Here is a 21,265-nt window from a genome sequence, read left to right on the forward strand (position 1 = left end):
TTCTTTATCCTGTATGTGTATATTTTAAAAGCCCTCCTTATGTAACCCACATAGTTGATTTTACCTAAAAGATCCCACCCAAGAGTACTATCTAGAGAAGGGGTACCAATACAAGGTCTGGACAGGTGGATGGCCAAGGACCCAGGGCTGAGGGGCTGAGTCCTAAGTGATTACGGGAGGAGAGACTTTGATGCCTCATGTGCAGTGAGGTGGAAGGACTCCAGTGGAATCTTGCAAAAGTGCCCCATAAAAAAGCAAATGAAAACCAAAGCAAGACACCACTATTAGTGTAAAAACAATACAAAACATAATGTCAATACAAAGACTTGTACACAAATATTCATAGTGAAAGTGAAGTCGCTCAGTTGTGTCCAACTCTTTGCGACCCCATGGACTGTAGCCTGCCAGGCTCCTCCATCCATGGGATTTTCCAGGCAAGAGTACTGGAGTGGGTTGCCATTTCCTTCTGCAGGGGATCTCCCCGACCCAGGGATTTAACCCGGGTCTCCCGCGTTGCAGGCAAATGCTTTACCATCTGAGCCAAACTGCAAAGCCTAGTATTGTTTAAAATAGTCAAAAAGTGATAACCTTAATGTCCATTAACTGATGAAGAGATAAAAAAAAAGTAGTGTATCCGTGCAATAGGATATTATTCAGCAATAAAAGGAATGAAGTAATGATGAATGCTATATCAAAGATAAACCTTGAAAACATCCAAAGTCACATTTGGTCACAAAAGACTACATAACTGTGTGATTTCATTTATATGTGATGTCTAGAATAGACAAAAAGCCGTGTAGTGGCTTCCAAGGGCTGGGGAGGATATGTATATGGGAATGAGGAATGTCTGCTGATGGGTATGAGGTTTCTTTGTGGGATGATTAAAATGTTCTAAATTTGACTGGAGGGATGGCTTTAGAGCTGTGTGAACAGTTTACAAGCCAGGGAATGATATACTTTAAAATGAGTGAATTACATGGCATATGAATTATATTTCAATAAAGCTGTAGCAACAACAAAAGAATGGTTAAAATCTTAAAAAATCAACAACACCAGATGTCAGCAAAATACAGCGCAACTAGAAAATTTCTGCAATGCTAGTGAGAATACAAAATGGTACAGCCACTTTGGAACTAGTTACCTCACAGATAAACATACTCTTGCCATATGATTAAGCAATCCTACACTAGTTATTTACCCAAGTTAAATGATAACCTCTGTTCACACAAAGAATCTGTACCCTACTGTTTATAGTGGCTTTATTTTAATTGCCCCAGGCTGGAAACAACTCAAATTTCCTTATGTGAGAGAACAGAAAAAATGCACATTCAAACAAATGGAATACTATGCAGTACTAAGAGGAATGAACAAATGATACAGACAACAACATGGATGAATTCCAAATGCATGGTGTTAGGAGAAAGAAGCCAGACTCAAAAGGTTACATATTATATGATTCCATTTACAAAATGGGAGAAACAAGACTCTAGAAACAGGCAAATCAGAGGCTGCCAAGAATTAGGGGTGGGAGAAGGTGCTACTCACAAAGGGATGTGGGAGAATTTATGGGTGTGATGGAACTGTTCTAGGTATTGTGATGGTTACATTACTGAATGGGTTTGTCAAAATTCATATTACACTATACAAAAGTTTATTCTTAAATGTACAATAGGTTCCAAGACAACACTTCATTCTAGCTATAGGCGGCAACAGATATCACGGCAGGGAATCCAGGTGTTTAAACAGGAATGGAACTAAGGGTCATCATTGCCTCAGGCACAAAGAACAGCTTACTTTTTGCCAGATTTCTTAATTCCACCAGTGGCCAGGGGGCCTTTCCCCGCGGCCTTTGCTTTTAGCTCCTGAGTTTCTTCTGCTCCTCCTTCTGCTTGAATGCCTTATCTTCCTCGTCCATCTCCTTGGCTTGCTTCTTGGGCTGCTTCAGGGGCTTCTTCTTGCCACTTTCGCGGCCCGACATGGCGCCTGCCACCCCTTCCCCTCATATTACACTATAAAGAGTGAATCTTACTGTACCTTAATTATATCTTAATTTAAAAATTTCTTTTCAAAATATTGTCCCATGAGAAAAAAAAATGTCATAGACCAGGGGCCTGGAGGCCAACTGACAATTTAACAGTTATCTAAAATTGTGACTTTGTTACTCTGACCCCTTCTCTCCCTAGATCTGACTGTAGATGGGAAAATACAGTAGCTGGAAAGAGTTAAAAAAGAAGTTGACTGTGTCTCCACCATCAGCCTTGTCACCCTGGACATGCCCCTCCCTGCCTCGCCAATGAACTACAGCCTGAAACTATCAGCAAGAGCAAGGGGAGGATCTCTATACTGGATACAAATTTGAGGGCTTGCTTATTACACAGAGTTGAACAGTTTCTAAAATGAGGCTGTTCTGTGCCTGAGAGGCCAGGAAAGCTATGAGATTAGCCTGAATTCAAATAGAGGCATGGAAACAGTCAACCCCTCCTTCAGAGGGGATCTGAAGGAACAGATAAGGGGAAAAAAGTGACTTTAACATCACTTTCCTATGGAGTCTAGTTTAATACAATGGTTACTTGTGCAATTGATATGCTATTAAAAATGACTCATTTAATCCCTACAAGTGCCAAATAGGGAACTCCTTGTATTCCAAATGAGTGAGATGGTATTATCATGGTTTAACAGGATATTCATAGAGAATGGTCTCTATTTCATAATAACCCAGCACCAAAATATATTTCTTGAGGAAGTGAACTGGGCCTATTGTAGAAGCATAAGCAGCTGGAAGGCACAATTCTGTGCTCTTAGAGGTATTCAGATACTGTAGATACCAAGTGGTGGGAGATTCCCACGAGAAGCAAAATTTTTCAGCCATGAACACTTCTGCAATTCTAGTCCTAGAACAGTGCCTATAACAGAAAAATAAAACATTTGTTGAATGAATGAATGGAACTCCAAGATACAGAATAGGAAAATGAAAAATAGGAATGATTTTTCTTTTTCCAAGTGTGAACTGCAAATTTTATTTAATTAGAATCCCAGTGATTTTTAGATAAGGGGCTTGGGACTCTTAAGACTGTGGATTGAGTCCCAACCTAATAAAGGTAGTGAGCATCACCTGAAGTCAGCTGGGGAGCATGAATGGGCTATGGTGATCCCAGCAACCATAATAGGAAAGCTCTCTTTTCTGCATGAAACACATAGTGAAAGAAAATTTTGTTCAAATTCTCCACAGAGAATATTTTTATTTATTTATAGTCTTCTTGCATACTCTAAAATGCACAGTGTGAATTTCCTTTCTTCGAAAACAGTTGTGAGCCTGGTCAGTGTGAGATCTTCAGAAAGTCTTCAGAAACATTGCCTTAGGTTTGTGCTAAGGGTCACAGAGATTGGTCATGAACTACTACAAAATTACAGAAGACCTAGTTATTACCCAACAGTTACTAGAAAAGCATATAGAACACCCAACATACAGCCAGACAGAAAGAGTAATAGAAGAGCAGATGCTATGTAAGTCACAGGATTTCCATATATACGATGTTATGTACAGTATCAGAATTCTTTTATAGATGGTAAAGTTATGCATAAATCATTATTTTAAGGGCACTCTAATATAATACAAGTCTTACTAATTTCAGTCTTTTCTCTTTGGCTCACAAGTGCACGAAAATACCATAAACAGTTTTCAGAACTTACTGCATTAATATATAAATAAGATACATTACAAATGGGAAGAAAATACAAGACACCTCTTTAACATGGTAAATCTCTGAATATAAATAAGCAAATATTTCATTTACCTACAAACAGTCATTGAGATCATTACATATATTCTTCCCCTCCCCCTCCCAAGGACAAACAACAGAAATATGCACAAACTACACAAAATTAAACTCTAAATATACAGCAATAGTACACCTGAAACACTGACTCTGCTACTGTTTTCCCCTAACAGGATACTAATGGGGAGGGTGGGACTCTTGTCACCCAGTGGCACTTTTTCTCATCCATCATGACTTCAGATGGGTGAAATACTGACAGTGAGGTCAATGCCTGCCAACAGCATTTTCCTTGGTCCCTAACACACAGCATTTTGAAAAAACATCTTCTCTGCGGTGGCTGGGCAAGCTGGTTTGCGGCATGTTTGGCCCCTCAGTAACTGAGGAAGAAGGTAAAATGGATTCTCTTGGAGTGGGAGACATGCTGTGATCTATTACCACACTCACTATACAGATGTGTATTTATAGAGAGAGGTATATATAACTGTACATATATACTGGGCTCCTAATGTGCAACTTTTGAAAAAGAACATTATTTCTGGCTAACTCTAATAAGCTTAAGGAAGGTTTTAACAGTATTCTTCAAGATATTATATTTTCCCTCAATGAAATGGCCTATGTGCTTCAGCAACATATAGAGGTTTGTTCTAGAGTGCAGAGGGGAAAGGGAAGTCCCAGAAACTGATGTACTGTGCGTGGCAATTACAGGTCCTGGCCCAGCCTCTCTATCTCCTCAATGAGGAAGTCAATATCAGATTGGGTAGCGGCTGGGTTGGAGATGACCATCCGGAAGAAGTTGGCCTTGTCCCCCTGAGGCTGGTAGCCAACCATGGTTGTGCCAGATTCCATCATCAGGGCTTTGATTTTCGGGGCCACCTTGTAAGGGAAAACACAAGACAAAACTCAAGATTGATACTAACACCATGCTCTTTTTCATAATACAACCCATTTCTTAGCTAGGAAAAAAGAGCAATCTGCTTTTCATTATGTATTTACACTGACACAAAGGCAAAGAAATATTTTATATCCAAATTTCTTCAGTGGTTAATATCTAATGACTAATTTTTACATTGACATAAACAGTTCATTGACAATACTGTGATAGTTTCGGGTGGACAGAAAAGTGATTCAGTTATACACACATACACAGGTTATTTTTCAGACTCTTTTTCATTATAGGTTATTACAAGATATTGAACATAGCTCCCTGTGCTATACAGTAGGACCTAGTGTTTATTTTATATACAGCAGTGTGTATCTGCTAACCCTAAATTCCTCATTTGTCCTTCCCGCCTACCCTCTTTCCTCGGTAACCATGTTTGTTTCTTATGTTTGTGAGTCTGCTTCTATTGTGTAAATAAGTTTGTTTATATAATTTTTTAGATTCCACATTTAAGTGATATCATGTGATATTTGTCTTTCTCTGTTTGACTTACCGCACTTAGTATGATAATTTCTAGGTTCATCCATGCAGCTGCAAATGGCATTATTTCATTCTTTTTATAGCTAACTTCCATACTGTTCTCCATAGAGGCTACACCAATTTCCACAAAAAATGTAGGAAGATTCCCTTTGGTCCACACCCTCTCCAGCACTTATTATTTGTAACTTTTTTGATGATGGCCACTAATGACTATTTAAGTCTACTCAATCATACATTCCTACAGAAAGTATCGTGCAACTGAATTTCTAAAGTCAGACACAGGACAATGATAATAAAGTCAAAATCAAAAACAAAAATGAAAAATTCACATGGGCAACAATACAAATGAAGACATCTGTATAATCCAGCACCTGGGATACTGTCTGGCACATGAACTCTGCTCACCAAATATCTGTTGAATGATTAGATGAGTGAAATATTATATAAATTAAATACAAACAACTATAAGTAACATATAAACTAGATATAGAAACCAGTAACTAAAATGAATCAGCACTAGAGTTGACTCAAACTTAATAAAAGATATTTTAACAGACATGGTTTAGTACAGAAGTTCCAAGGAATATGTATATTATTCAACTGTACAGCACATGGTCCCTCTGATGACAGACACCAACCTCATGCAGGGATGCATTCCCTAGAAATTCCCACTGCATCTGAACCACAGTGGGGACAATTCAGACCCAAGAAGAAGAATATAACAAGATGTCTCCGTATCACCCCAAACCTTTAGCTTTTATTTCTTGCTGTTCAGACAGACTCCTAGAGTGAGGATGTTGTGACCAGCCAGAGAAACTGCAGAGGGTTAGAAGAGACAAGGAGAGATTCCATACCCTGTGTAGCTTTTCCCGTCGTTCAGGGCTATCCGGAACACCCCTGAGGCTTTGTGGGATATACCAGAAACAGACGTTCGTATGCTCAGGCTGCAGCAATTTTCACAAACAAGCATGCATAAAAACAAAACAGAAAATTAAGAGAACTTGAGAGAAAGCTGTTCTAACTCCCCACCCCCATCCCTCAAAAAGGCTTCATGTTACTTCTATACTTGGGAGAACAAAGCCTGGTTTATCCCATCATTACTGGGAAGAGAGCTATTTCCCACAACCAATTTTCTGGATGATTAAAGTTACCCACCTTTGAACACTGAAATGTTAAAAATACTACATTTCAGTCATTTCAATAAAGGGTATTATCCATCTTGCCTCATATATAGAAGATGCTCAAAGCATTGTTAATTGTTTTGGTACTGAATGTTTTGACTTTATTCTATCAATACTAAACCTTCTCCTGATAATTCAGGATTATTATAATGAACACTGGTACTGGTTCTAAACTGTAAGACAGGGCTGACTGATATATACTGAATTGTTCAGTGGTCCTTCTCTAAGGACTCTCATGCTTTTTGAGTACTACTGTATTCTTGCTACAGTTTTTCAGTTTCCTTCCTAGTTGCTGTCTGCCATCACTGTGCCTACCTTTCATGGGTTGGAGACATCACATTCATCTTAACCTGCTAGTGGAACATTTAAAATAGTGTAAATGATGAGCGTGAGGCACCAGAGGTGAAACACATGAGCACTGTATGATGGATTTGAACTGCTTAGGGCTCTTTCTTGTTCATTTGGCGACTCTCCAGAGTGTTACTAGTAGTTTAGGTGCCTGATAAATAGACTGAGTTGAATGCAGGCAGTGTTTTATTACACTGGATTATGAGTGTAATTCCTTCCATTCAGCACTGGCTCCTATTCCAGCTTTCTTTATTCAGCTGTGAGCTCCAACAGGGGAGAGATGGTACCTGTTTTTGTCACTACTCTACATACAACCAAGCTCCCAGTCTGGGGCAAGACACACGGCAGGCACTCAGCCAACACCAGAATAACAAGCACCTTCCTGTGTGCAGTGTGGATCTGAACTCAGGGCAGAGACAATTTTATCTTGCTCTCATCACAATGAATCTATGTAAAGTACAACTTCATTTTAGGACCAGTCTTGGGAGACAAGGGTATAGGATCAGTATACCCATCCCACGAGCTTCTTGGAAATGAAGAACACTTTCTCATGGAGGTACACCACCACAATAAGTTCCAAGAATGATACAGGGTTCAGACCTGCCAAGGAAAGACCTCTTGTCTATGAAGAGCTGGCTGAGAACTACACCTTTCTGCAAGAGAAGGGGAAAAGTTGTCCCAATGCTACTGGAAGAAACATTTGTGAACACAGAGGGAAGTAAATGAGGAGTGCATAGAATGGAAATTCAGAAGCAGCTTCTGGTAATGTGGGACACTACAGCTTCAGAAGCTTCCCTCAGTAAACTTCCATCAATAGATATTCTATACATGTAGTCCAGGATGACAGCTTACCTCACCATCAAAAACCATCTCAAATTCTTCTCTGTTTTTAATCTTGGCATAGAGGTATTCAGCCAGTTCCAAGCATTTGTTGATCTGATTTTCAAAGCCCACTGTACCCTGTTTTTTTAAAAAGAAAGAAAGTCATATTTGTTGGTGAAGAGTTGCATTTCCCTGTGATGGCAGTGAGAGGGCTTTGCTGTCTTTATCTATCAGAAATATACAGAAGAGTATTTTTGGAGATGGTTAGCAAGAACCATCTCATTGAATGTGTATGGCTTTCTCACAGCTCTGTATGTGATAACATGTGCCAAATCTCTTTTGAAAGCATTCTAGTCTCTGGGCAGTTATCCTCAACAGGGCTTTTAGATTCTTGCTAGTAATTCACAGCCTGAGTCGGAAGCCCATTTTTGGTTTGCTTTAGGCTACTGCCACCCAAACTGTCGTCTACGGACACACGCTGTAACCAGCCCATGATGAGATGAGTTGAGAACCTGAGATTAAGCAATAAGAAATTTCTATGGCCGTTTGACAGAGTAATGTTACATCTACTGAATCTCATTTTTTAAATTGATGTTTATATTTCATATGGCTATTTCATCCTTCTAGCAATTCATCTTTATTGTATTGGTCTATGACAGGTTAAAGAAAACCCCAACTGGTTCTTCAGAGAATTGGAGAAATAGTACTTTGGAACCTACCTTCCCCAGAAGGAAGTCCTGACCAAACACATCCCCCTCTCTCCTGGGGAGGCTACCCTCCACATAACATCATGTTACCCCTTTGTGGTGACAGGCAGGCAGGCAGAAGGGGAAGCGCTGGTCTCAGGACACGCCCTGAGACGGCAGTAGCTCCAAGTATTGACAAACTGACTGAGCATGAGTTTCCAAAGCCAGCATGGCTGATCAGTGACAGCAGCATGGGGGTGTTGAGTGGGCCGCTGTCAGCAAGGAGAGCAGATGCACGAGGCTCGTGGGTTGCTAATGCACCTGGGCCAAGGCCAACACTGGCAAAGCAGCAGTCATGGCTGAGCATGTGCCCGGGCCAGTCCGCTTTCCTCTTGAGAATGAAGCCCACACCAGGATCTCACCTTGGTAACCAATTCACTGTGAGCCAAACTTCCGGCAGATGGTTCAAGGGGTTATTGTTAGGCAAAACCAAGGCACAGATTACAGAGACAGGCCATGTGGTTATTATATTTCTGAATCATAGGGCTCTTTCTCTTCTTGCAATTCGTGGCTATTTATATGCTTAAAATACCTGTGATTACTTTGTGGTAGAAATCAAATTCAGACTATTTCTATATTAAGACAAAATGACTTAGTGAGGAAAAACACTAATAATCCATCAAATTCTTCCTAGAGAAGAACATTTGACTAGATGTTTGGCTGGAAAACCTTGTTGTTTTGGTATTAGTAGACCTAATCTTGAAACTTACAAAAATTAATTTACAGTAGATAAAGAAAAATGATGGTTGTGATCTAAAGCTGTGAAATCAAAATTGCCTTTACTTGACTGCATACAAATACTTTTGAAACAAATAGTCACATAGTATTCCTTCTCCTCATCCAAAATTTGAGGGAAATTCCAATAGCTTGCTTTTTTTCTTCTAGACATAGAAAAGCAACCTGAAAGACTGATAAATGCAGACACAGCATGCCTCAGTTTAGGATTTCTTAGAATCAAGTATGCATTTTCTAGAAGAGGGTATGAAAGAGGCCATTATTTAAATAGAACTTAAAACTGACATATACATCCCATGATTCGAGACCTCATAAAAGAACTCAGGGTTTTACACAGAAAAATGCAGTAATTTTATCTTTATCTCTTTCTCTACATCTGCACTAAATAATTTCAGTATCCCTAAGAACTGCCGTGGAAGCCCTTATCTTGGCAAAATTTTTAGTGCTTATAAGAGAAAGTTAAAGAAAATGTCATGCTAATTCAAATTGAGACTGAATGGAAAGAGAGAGAATTTGACATAAGGGATAAAGTTATTTCATTCACAAGCAAAGAAAATACAGTTAACTCAATTATCTAGATATTGATTACACACATAATGAATTATCTGTGATACAGCTTTGCCCCTCTTTTGCCAGCCAGCCTGTGCAAATTATATTTCTGCTCTATTTCCTGAAGGCCATTCTTCATACCTTTGCTTTCCACATCAGCCAGAACTTGAAGATGTCTACGTGGCGGCCACACTGAATGGCCTTGTCCCCAGTGTCATAGGAGACATCATACTGCTTGTCCGGCTGGAACAGGTATCCCGCACACATCTGGTTGCATCCTTGGAGGATACCCTGCCATGGAAATCAACACATGGAAATCTGTATTCTCAGGACAGAAGTGTGGATGGCTTGGAAACAAGGCATGCTGGATTTGGGGTCACATACAACATTTCTTCTACTGTCTCATGAGGACTTGCACTTGTCCCGATGTCCTTCTCTAAAACCACCCTTGGAAGAACCTTTGCCCCTTCTCCTCTGTCACTCTACTTGGAAAATTATCTTTCGTCTGAGATGCCAACCATGAGCGCCCACCCTACTGTCCCTCTAAGGAGCATCTGGAAATGTGTGTGGCTGTTTTGGGTTATTTCACAGACTGGGAAGTGCTATGGCATTCAGTTGGCAGGAGCTGGGGATATAAACTTCCTACAGAGGATGGGACAGTCTCATGTGTAGAAGAACTGTCCTCCCCAAAGTGCCCCTTAAAAGGTGTTCCAGTCCTTTCCCAGATGAAGTTAACAGGCACTCTACTTAGGAGTGGAGTAAGGAGCATCTGCATTTGTGGCTGCCACAGGACAGAAACAGGCTTTTGTGGATGCTTCAGCGTGCAAAGTTTTACTGAAAGAACAAAGCTCTCCAGACTTTTGTGAATGCTTCAGCGTGCAAAGTTTTACTGAAAGAACAAAGCTCTCCAGACTTTTGTGAATGCTTCAGCGTGCAAAGTTTTACTGAAGGAACCAAGCTCTCCAGGGCAGGGTTCCATTGTTAGGGTCTTAAAGAAGAGAACAGGCTACTAACTCACAGCGTTTTGGTCAACATTCCCGGTTGCCCTGAGTTGACATTTGTAGCTGTGGTTCGGAGTAATCTGTTTCAGCTCTTGGGACCACAGACTCACGCTCAGAACCTGAAGCATGCTCCTGCCACCTCTTTTGGTCCTGAGGTGAGAGGTGGCAGCTCAGCCGGTCACTCTCACTTTTGAGAGAAGGGATGTGAAATAAAACAATGCCCTGGTAGTTTCCTCCCCTGGCAGGGCCTTGAGCACTGAACAAGGATGTGCAGAGCAAGAGCCAAGGGAAGGTGCTGGGTTAGCTGAAGCCTAGCAGACACAGAGGGGAAACAACAGCCGTGGCGGGCCGAGCCAGGCTGTCAGCCGTGGGAGTTCCTCAACAAGTACTGTAAGAAGACCTCCAAACTTGCCCCTTCTCATGCCTTCTAAAGGGTGTGCAGGCCACTAGCTCATCTCTAGGGGGAAGACAGACCTTTTCCTTTACCAGAATGGCAGAGCACTGCAGCAGCACACCCATCATCTTGTGAGGGTTCCAGGTGACAGAGTTGGCCCTGAAAGAAGCACGTGACACTCTGAGGAGAAGCTGCAGGGGTCAGCAAGCGGCAGCTGCCCACTTGAGGAAACCATCACCTCCCACAACTCAAGTCAATGCACATTTTCAATGCCTAGTCCCCTAAACTGACCTAAGACTGGAGTGGGTAGCCTTTCCCTTCTCCAGGGGATCTTCCCAACCCAGGGATGGAACCCAGGTCTCCTGCATTGTAGGCAGATTCTTTACCAGCTGAGCCACAAGGGAAGCCCCCTAAACTGACCAATAAATGGTAAATAAATACTTTGTGGGCAGTCTCAGAGTACTAAGTAGCAGACTGCCTTCTCTAAAAAACTGCTATTAATACTAGCTAACATTTATGAAGAGCATTTATTATGTTTCCTAGTATTCCAAGAGCATTACAGGCATTTTATCAGTGTGGTGTCATGCTTATGAACTCAAGGTTTGAAGCCAGATTGCCTAAGTCTGAAACCTGGCTCTGACATTTGCTGGTTTGGGCAAGTTACACAACTCCTTTGTGCCTCAGTTTTCCTGACTGTAAAGTGGGGAGAATAATATCTACCTCAAGGAATTGAATAAAGTTAGTAAAATGAGTTAGTAAATATAATGCTAATAACCATGCCTGAAATACTTAATTCTTACAACAACCCTATCATATTGGGACTATTGTCACCTCTATTTTAGATGGAGACAGTGAGGCACAAGAGGGTTCAATATACCACCCAAGGTCACACAGCCAGGAAGTGTTGGAGTCAAGATTCAAATTCAGGGAGTCTAACTGTCAATCTACTGTTCATAACCTCTCTGCTAGTCTGCCTCCCGCTAGGCAATAGACTCAGGTTCTCTCTGCCTTCCTTTTCTTACCTATAAAACGGACTGGTCATGCTGACCTACTTGCTTATAAGGTAGTATGAAGACTGACCCATAAAAGCAAGGATCAGTTGGACAATTCCAGACTTTGACTACTTAGTAGCATTGTTAAAATGCTAAATAAACATAATCCTGCCTGTTTAGTCTGCAATGGTAGTTTAACAAGCATGGTCTCCTAGCAACCACATCACTCCGTCAGACACAATTAAATGGTTAAGGAGCGCGCTAGCTAGGACATTATAGAAACAAACAAGTGTAATGTATGATGATTAAAACTTGGGTAACTCCTTCCCAATGGCCTAGCCCACAGCTGGGCTCTGTGCTTTAATACCTGTGAAGAATGTTTTCCCCAGACATAGCAATTGGCTTGGAATTATACTGCCTCTGCTCTCCTTGGAGCTAAATTCCTGCTGTGAATTTTTAACCTCTTCATCTTGCCTAGGTCCAATAGAGGGAAAACAATTCAGTGTATACTTGACTATAGAATCTATACTGTTGTTCAAAGAGAAGAAAGGCTTGAAGTACCTTCTACCACATGAATAAAGAAAATCTTTATGAAAGAGACTTATGAAAAGTTCTAAGTTGACTCAATGTTATCTCATTAAAAAGCATCAGTGTCAAGTCATATTTGAGAAGGTAGTGAATTTAATCCATTTTCTCACAGTTATCATGCACTAAACCATTAAACAATTATACACAGATCTCACAAAATATCTGAAATTTTTTTTGAATGTCCTAAAGGACTGAAGTAAATCATTCTTTGGTGCTACAAGTGGAAAGTAGTAACATATGCTGTAGATTCACTTTCTTTCAGAAAACATATGTGCTTTAAAATGTTAGAAAAGAAAAAGTCTAGGGCAAAATGCTTCAAGTTTTCCCTTGACTCACAGATGGAAAATGGAAATTGCCTGAGAAATTTAAAGTACAGTTGGACTGGCCCATCTACATATAAGATCTTGTCCTCCAAGTTAAGGCTCATACAACTATGCTTCAGCAAGTTGTGCTTCACCCACTCACTCAGATATTGGCCTCTCAAAGTTGAAAGGCAGGCGGGGAGGCACAAGAGAGGTAAGAACACTTGGCCCACTGGAGCGCCTCCCTGACATCTGCTGCCGGTCCACCTCTCCACCCGCATCTGCTCTTGCCGCTGTCACATTGCTCCAGCCACAATGGTGGATGATGGTCCTTCCTCCAACTTGCCATGAACATCCTTCTTCAGGACCTTTGCATTTGCCCTTCCCGCCACCTGGAACATTCTTCCTTGTATCTGTCTTTCTATCTCTGTTTATCCTAGGATCTGCTGAAACACTACCACCCTAGAAGGGCCTCTGACTCTCCTGTCTAAAATAGCACCCCCTGGCAGATGAAATATCTCTTTGTTTATGAATATCTAGTCCACTGGACAGTAAGATTCGGGAGGGGAAATCTTTTAGTTGATACCACCTTCCATATATTGCCTAATTTTTTTTTTTTAACATGTACCAGGTACACATTTTTAGAAGAGTACCTGGTGGTTGGGCTGAAGACAGGTACCTGGTTCATGACAGGTGCTCAGTAAATAGTTGCTGAATGAATTAATGAATCTTTGTGAGCTCATTTCAGATCGATATTTAGGAGTTAGGTCAAAATCGTATTTGGTTTAGAACACCCACTGAATGTGAATGGTAAATAAGAAAATAAGTAAGTGAGGCATGCTGAGTGTCCTGCCCTTTCCTCAGTTTAGTGGGAAATGTAAGCTTAGTGAGAAAGAAGAATGAACTAAATCAGCATCCCTTCATGTACCCTCGACAAACTCATTTAGCCTCCAAATGCCCACACTGGTAAGTCTCTCTTCTCTCCTGCTCAGGCACCTTGCAATCGATCTACTGTTGGGCTTATCACAGGGTGTGGTTAACTATTTGTCTTTTTCTTTTACTAAACTGTGAGCTCATTGAGGCAAAAACTCATTTGACTAGGAAATCCATCATCCTTGATTCCCCAGTGCCTGGCATACAGTAAATGCTCAATAAGTGCCTGCCGAACAAAAGTGAGCTTAAACTGAATAAGATGTTGGGGATCAGGGCAGACACATCAGTGGACTCAGCACACCCTGTGTTGCATGGCCTGGATGGAGGAGGCCCTGTGCTCAGCGCTTACCTCTCGATGCCACTGAGTTTATGGCGGTGCTTCTGGGACATGAGCAGCCCGCCGCCCCAGGCAGCCTGTGAGGACAGAGAAAAGAGGGAAAGGGACCCTGATCAACACTCCTGAGTCTGAGCCCGGTCACACCACACCTCTAGCAAAACATGACGAGAATATAAATGGTGAAAAACATGAGCTCCTCTGACAAACAGAACCCACACAGATTGTTCCACCAAGGGCAGTTGTAACTATTCATCATTTATCACATCTTCTTCAAAAGTTCCTCCAGATTAATGTCAGGGTCACCGTGCAAGTAATACAGACAAATGGGGCTGAGCCTGTGGAGCTGAGATCCAAGGCCTAAAGTACTCTAGAAAGCCAGGGACACTTGAGATGACCCCCCCCCTGGGGGGCTCTGGGAGCAGGCTGGCAAATAGAGGTTGCCATCTGAGTTTACCCAGAGTAGAACTCTAAGGGCTTCTGAAAACCTCTGAAGGCAGCTGCCCTAGTGGGCTTCGATTTTCCGCAACTGCTCCTTCAAGAGCAGGACATTTTTGCGGGTTCCCTGATGCATGTTGATCAAATAGCTTGGAACACTATGTGACACAGGAACAGACTTTGTAATCACTTGTCCAATATCAGGGCAGATCACCCCATTGTCCACTTGTGGGAAGTTAAACCCATGAGAGAATGGAGAGAGAAAGAGAAAAGTCACACATGTGAAAATATACCTCTTATGTTCCTAGGAAATGGAACAAAATCTCTTCATTGATAACACCTTCCATATACAGCCTTATTTTTCCTACATGTACCAGATATGCCTGTTTTTTCTTTTCGTTCCTTCCTTTCTTTTTAATAAAAATGCCATAGATGGTTGGACTGAAGGCAGATAGCTGAGTGTCCATATGCAGATTCATGGCCAATTTCTATACATTGTATCTTACATTTTTTTCCCCTTTGAAATCAGTTGTATTTTACTCTATAGCCATTTGTTCAGACAGAAGCTTTCTGGGAAAGTGATAGAATTGAATTTGTAGGCTGAACCATAGAAGACAGCGATTGGCCAGGAAGGACTGAATAAGCCCCAGGGTGCAGACAGGCCTGGGTGTATGCCTGTCATGAACAGCCTGCTGGGGACGAAAGAAATGTGGTGGGGAGAGAGGCTATGGGAGAAGCTGGAGGAAAATCATAAAGCAGAGCTGCTTCCACCCCTCGAAGGGCCCAGGCCACTCTGAGTTACAGCACTTACATCGACATGCAGCCAAAGGTTGTATTTCTCACATATATCTGCAATCTCCTGTATCGGATCAAAAGCGCCATAAACAGTGGTGCCAGCAGTTGCATTGACGTACAGAGGGACGTAACCCTAAAAGAGGGACAGGCTGATGAGTCTTTCTAACCTCCCTCCTTTCCACACAACGAACTGCAGTAGCATTCATTTCCAACAGAGACCAGCTAATCTGGTGTGATATCCGATAGTATATCTGGGAACTATTCTCCATTGGTGCATTCACTCATTCCTTCATTTATTCAACCAATATTTTTAGTGACATTCATGTGCTAGGCCCTGTTGAGGATGCTGGGAACACAGCAGTGAGCACAAAAGACAAAGACTTCTGTCTTCATGGAGTCTGCACTCTAATAGTGAGTGACTGACAATCAGCAAAATTAAATAAGAAAAATAAATAGTATGTTTAAGAGTGACATGTTCTATGGCAAACAATAAAGCAAGACGAAGTAATAATAAGTGTCTGGAGTGATGGCGGGTATCTGAATGCCATCTGGACATACTACATTTTAGAAGCTGTGCTATTCTAAGTGTAATAATAATATGGAAGCACTGTTTGGTTATTGAAAACAGATCTATGCACTATTTCCCTCAGGGCAGATACGTAAAATTTTGGTGTGAACAGGAAATAAACGAGAAAGCAGAGTAATAGAGCTCAGACAGGCATGGGAAAATCTATGAATCCTAGGAGATCCTCCTCTCCCTTTGCTCAGTTCTTGTGACATTTCTATCTATTTCCTCTGCTGAGACACAGGCAAATGACCACAGTTAGAGAAAGAGGTACAAGAATGTAACCAAAACAACTAAGAGTTGGTAAATGGCCTGACAGCTGCCTGGCAGTGCCTTGTGATATATCTGTTCTGTGTGATTTTTCTGTTTAATAGAACTTATTGTGGCTGAATTCACCAAGTAGCATGGGCCATCTGCCAAAGCATGGAAGCAATTTGCTCAATAGAATCCTAACCTTAAATAATTTTTGTTAAAATGAGATTATACCTAACAAGTAGCAAGTAAAAAAACCTCAATTAGGCTGTCTCTTTGTGGGACTTGGATAATGGATTTATTGAAGTACATCAAACTAATCATTTGCACAATGAAGATAAAACCAGTGGATTAATTACTGAATTTTTCATTCTTCAAAATAAAAATATTAATACTTTGTGGACACAGCTTTAAAGCCAAGTCATCACACAAGCTAAAAATAAGCAAACATCTAAGAAAAGAATTTCAGAAACACAATAAAATTATCTCATATCATCAAAGACTTTTATTGTCAGAGGCAGAAAGAAGATTATTTTAAAAAAATCTGTATTCACCAGAATTTAGATACATCATAGAGTACATACCTTTTGCTTGGCTTCAAGAATTTTTGTCTCTAAATCAGCTGGAATTATCTTCCCCCTGTAATTATAATAACAGGAGAGAAATTAAAATGAAGAATCAATGAGATTGCACATGGAAAAAAACTTCGGCAGCAGCAAAAAGTAATTTAATCGGATATTTTCAACAGACCATTAGCAGCTTGGCACACTGTACTGAGTCAGTTCTTAAGCACAATAAAACAAATTTAACAGATGAGCACATTTAATACATCAAGAAGCTAATATTCACTCTCCCCTGCCTACCTTTCATTGCACTTTATCAAAATCACATTGTCGGTTCCAAAGCCAAGTGCAGCCCCAGCTTTCTTTATGGAATAGTGACTCTGCAACAAACAGAAGCTGGACATTAGATGTTAGAGAGTTCCTTGGAAAACACCACAGTCCATGAGCAAGTGCACCCAACTCACGTGTTCTGAGGTGAAGAGGACAAGCTTGGGCACAGCCGCCATACCCTTGGTCTTAACTTCCGGGAAGTACTTGAAGCGAGCAGCCATGATGCTGTACATGTTGGATATGGCTCCCCCTGTTGTCAAGAAGACACAGTGGGAGCAGTTGGGACGCCCTCATTACTGTTTTTAACAACAAAGGCTGATGTGGTATCTTAAGAGACAAGGGAGGTCAGAAAGGGGAAGGAAAATATCCTGATAGGTTTTGCTGGCTTCTCTATTGCCAGAGCTTCCCTCTGGTCCCTCTGCCTGGAAATACAAATAATCACACTCATTAACAAAGCCATGAAGGCAATTTGGCTGGAGATGATTCACTTACTCTGGTGCCCGTCCCACCTGAAGCCTAGACAGCAATGTAAGAGGTGGCAGAAGCGGCGGCTGCAGAGATAGGTGAGTTACAACCTTCCTGCTCCCACCTTCTGCTCTATTTACTGGACAAAGATGAATCTTTTCTTTGAGCCAGAAAGACAAAGAAAGAGAGAGTAACAGAGCCTATGGAAGCAGTGACACTGCCTGGGTACTGTCCTGAAAGAACAGCCCAACTGAGTTATTGAGTCATTTAGGAGATCTCCAAGCGTATTAAAATAAGACCAAACTCATATTTACTTAAATCAAGATGACAGGAGAACTGAGGTCACCAGGTATGTCTGGACAACAAAAATGAATCATGTTTGCATTAGTTACCTATTATTAAACAGGCAAATTCTGTGGATGAATTGCCTAGACAATTGCAATTTTTATTTTTTTTCTTTCCCTCATAGTGGCTCAGATGGTAGAGAATCTGCCTGCAATGCAGGAGACCCAGGTTCAATTCCTGAGTCTGGAAGATCCCCTGGAGAAGAGAATCCACTCCAGTAGTTTTGCGTGGAAAATTCCATGGACAGAGGAGCCTGGCAGGCTACAGTCCATGGAGTCACAACCAGTCGGACACAACTGAATGACTAAGCACAAGCGCAGCATATACAATCATGCCGTCTCTGACACCACTCCAAACTCCCTCCTACTTACGCGATTATTTGTCCTTGTTTTAAAGGTTCTTATTGTATCTATACTGAACTACAGATTTAAAGTAAATATACTATTTTGGCCAAGATTGATCAATCCACTGATAATCTTGATTCCCTAATCCCCAGCTTAATCAAACTGCTGTCATCAGACCACAGTTCTATAGCATGGTTTAGACACAGTCTTTGTCAGTTTGTACAGGTTTAGAACAGCGTTTGGTTGGTTAGAACACAAAGAATGTAGCATTCTTGCTAGCCTTTGCTTTGACAAAGAAGGCAGAACTATTGAAAACTCATATTTTTCAGGTCATAGTTCTCCTACAAACTCACTTTGTGTTTAGTGTTCTCAAAGATCCTAAGGATCCATACTGCAAACCCTGAAGAGAGTCTGGAAAAGAGAACAGAAACCTACCAGGAGAAAATATCCCATCACCATCTTTACTTGACCATCCAACTATCTCTCTCATCTTCTTAAGTGTTATTTGCTCCATGAGGACAAACACTGGTGCAATTTCATATGTAAACCTGGAAAGGTGGTGAAAAAAAAAATGAAAATAAAGAAGTCAAATCACTTATTTGGAGAATATAGATCACTGGTTTAGTTTTGCACTTGGGTTTGAAAAAAAGATGTTCAAAACCACTAAAATCATTTCTTAGAAGTGTTACTGAGTCACTAATCACAAAATATCAGAAACCAGCCTGGGTTACTGAGAGAGGTGGTGGAAATACCTGCTCTGTGATTCGTCAGTAACAAAACAGACTCTTATCTGGAAGGAATGTCTTAGGTGTGGTCCACTCAGAGAAATAGAAGAAAATAAAATGACTTTTCTGGGTTCCTTTCACTTCTAAGAGTATAGGATGATGAAAATGCTAATCAAAAAAAATATTCCAAGTTCTATATAAAATCTGTTTGCAACATTTTTTTAAAAGAGACTGCCGATTTCACACTTGTAGAATCTATAAAACCCAGAACCAAAGTTTATCTTTTAAGAACAATGTAAACATCTGAAAGCTAACCATGAAGATAATTGGAAATATTGACCATATTTTAAAGATCGCAATATAATTATCTACATAGTTTTTTACTGATGGTCCCTAAGGACAGTTAGGTTTCTATAACTCTATGAAGTCAATACCTGTCAAGAATAATTATAAGTGATCATTTTTAATGACCAACTACAAAAAAAACAAGAAGAATGTCAACTGGCACACAGCTGACTGAGGGCATCAGATATACTGGTAGGTTAGCTTTGACTTTTTATTTAAAAGTAGAAAGCCACGCTCTTCTCAAAGCAATTCAAACACAAGCACAGTGTAGTGAGTAGTCATTGAAACAAGATCATGGTGCCAAGGCATAGGGCTTAAAAGAAATCAAAGAAGGTCAGTCTATAGAAAATTAAGCCAAAACAAAAAGATATTTACTGTGAGGTTTTTTGTCTTTCTTCTTTTTGCTTGGCCTTCCTAAGCATTGGAGTTTGTGGGCTTGGCTCAGACCATGCTCCCCGAAGAGAGATTCCTAGATGGACTCAGCCAAATGATAAGGGGAGATTTTATCCCTGGTTAGGGTATTCAGGCTGAATGCCAGTGATGAGGACTAATGGGAATTTTTGCTAGCTTAATGATTCAGAAAAGCTGTTTGCAAGAATGAGATACCAATGGTTGTACAAAGACACAGGTGAAGAAACTAAGTTTTAAACATGGAGAAAAATTAAACAATCCAATTAATCACATGGTGGTAAAAGAGGACAAAAGATCCGGCAGGATCCTCAGGGTATATCTCTTGGTAGAAGAATTTTGTTTTCAAAAAGAATATGTCTGTTTTCCTTGGGAGGACCCTTGAAATTTAGGAGGAAGACCCTTGGAAATCATGTGTTCAGTTACCATCACCTCTGGAGGTCACAATCATGCTTTGGTTCTGCTCTGAGCCCCATCACCGTAGCAACCAACACTCCCTCATGTCTGATGGCCTGATAAAGGAAGAAGAAGAGAAGGATTCCTGGTTTAGCCTGTGCTGCTGAGTGTACCAAGGGGCAAACTCATGATGTGGTTCTATCCATTCTTGAACAAATGCGTTATAAACAGTGCCACCGGTTGTTGGCAAAAATGTATGCTCTGTAAAGAGGTACTGGTGGCCGGCTGTGTGCTGGAGTCTCACAGTACCAAATGAGAAGGCTCTCTAGGGTAAGGCAAGGAATCAATGGAATCATACCATAATATCAGAACCTTGTCAAGGACTGGATGAAAGCTGGACCAGAATCAAGTCAGTGCAGGAACCACACGGGGAAGGGAGAAAGGATGGTGTGGAAGGCCAGAGGGTTGGTCCACTTCATGATTTGAATCAATTTAGGCCCCAGATTTGCATGAACTAGTCTTCTTACCAGCAATATGACCATTACTCTCAGGATCAGGAAGAAGAATCTAGAGAGTTTGATCATGAGACCATCTGATCTCATCAACCTCAGGTTCCTTATTTATGCCAGGTTCATGATTCCAAAAGCCTTAGTTCTGTTCAATAAGTAGTTAACGAATGACTATTCTCTGCCAAGTGGCTTTTTATATACTGAGGAGACAAAGTTGTCACAAGACACAATTCCCAGTCTTGAGGAGGAAGTTTATTACGATGACTCCAGCATCTTGGCCTTAGTTGCATGCTATTTGACAGTCCTTGCCTGGGTCTGAAGGACTAGTTCAACCCCATAGCTAACACCGAACTTACTCTGACTCATGACCTTAGTCCTGACATCCTCTCCTGGAAGCTGGTAGCTTGCCCCATGGTTGCTGATCCTCAGCCAGGCCTATCACATGGGCTAACATGGTGTCCCCATTCCTGACACTTCCTCTGAACTTGCTTTCTCATCCTGGGCCATGTCTACAACTGGGAGTCTGCTTGCACCCAAAGCCTTAGAGAAGACTGTGAAGTCCACCCTAGAGCAGTGGTTCTTAGCTGAGATCATAGATACCCTTAGGACTTCCAGGAAAGCTATAGTCCCTCTCTCCAGGAAGGCAACGAGGATATGCACATCA

General features: G+C 41.1%; 1 protein-coding gene and 1 pseudogene across 2 annotated transcripts in view; both read right to left on the bottom strand.

Annotated features, from left to right (window-relative positions):
* Window positions 1-1,441: 1,441 nt before the first annotated feature.
* LOC139038043 (translation machinery-associated protein 7-like) lies at window positions 1,442-1,978 on the bottom strand (annotated as a pseudogene).
* GAD1 (glutamate decarboxylase 1) overlaps window positions 1,884-21,265 on the bottom strand; it is a 40,322-nt gene continuing 20,940 nt past the window's right edge. For both annotated transcript variants that reach the window (XM_070476041.1, XM_020900507.2), the window contains 11 exons: window positions 18,654-18,766; window positions 17,199-17,314; window positions 17,035-17,114; window positions 16,756-16,810; window positions 15,371-15,487; window positions 14,137-14,201; window positions 11,053-11,131; window positions 9,719-9,868; window positions 7,578-7,685; window positions 6,051-6,140; window positions 1,884-4,649 (listed from right to left, as the gene is read on the bottom strand). In XM_070476041.1, coding sequence (XP_070332142.1) covers window positions 4,476-4,649; window positions 6,051-6,140; window positions 7,578-7,685; window positions 9,719-9,868; window positions 11,053-11,131; window positions 14,137-14,201; window positions 15,371-15,487; window positions 16,756-16,810; window positions 17,035-17,114; window positions 17,199-17,314; window positions 18,654-18,766 — 1,147 coding nt within the window. In that variant the 3' untranslated portion in view covers window positions 1,884-4,475. The remainder of the gene's footprint in view (window positions 4,650-6,050; window positions 6,141-7,577; window positions 7,686-9,718; window positions 9,869-11,052; window positions 11,132-14,136; window positions 14,202-15,370; window positions 15,488-16,755; window positions 16,811-17,034; window positions 17,115-17,198; window positions 17,315-18,653; window positions 18,767-21,265) is intronic.

Source organism: Odocoileus virginianus, chromosome 13, assembly GCF_023699985.2.
Source record: "Odocoileus virginianus isolate 20LAN1187 ecotype Illinois chromosome 13, Ovbor_1.2, whole genome shotgun sequence".
NCBI classification, from domain to species: domain Eukaryota; kingdom Metazoa; phylum Chordata; class Mammalia; order Artiodactyla; family Cervidae; genus Odocoileus; species Odocoileus virginianus.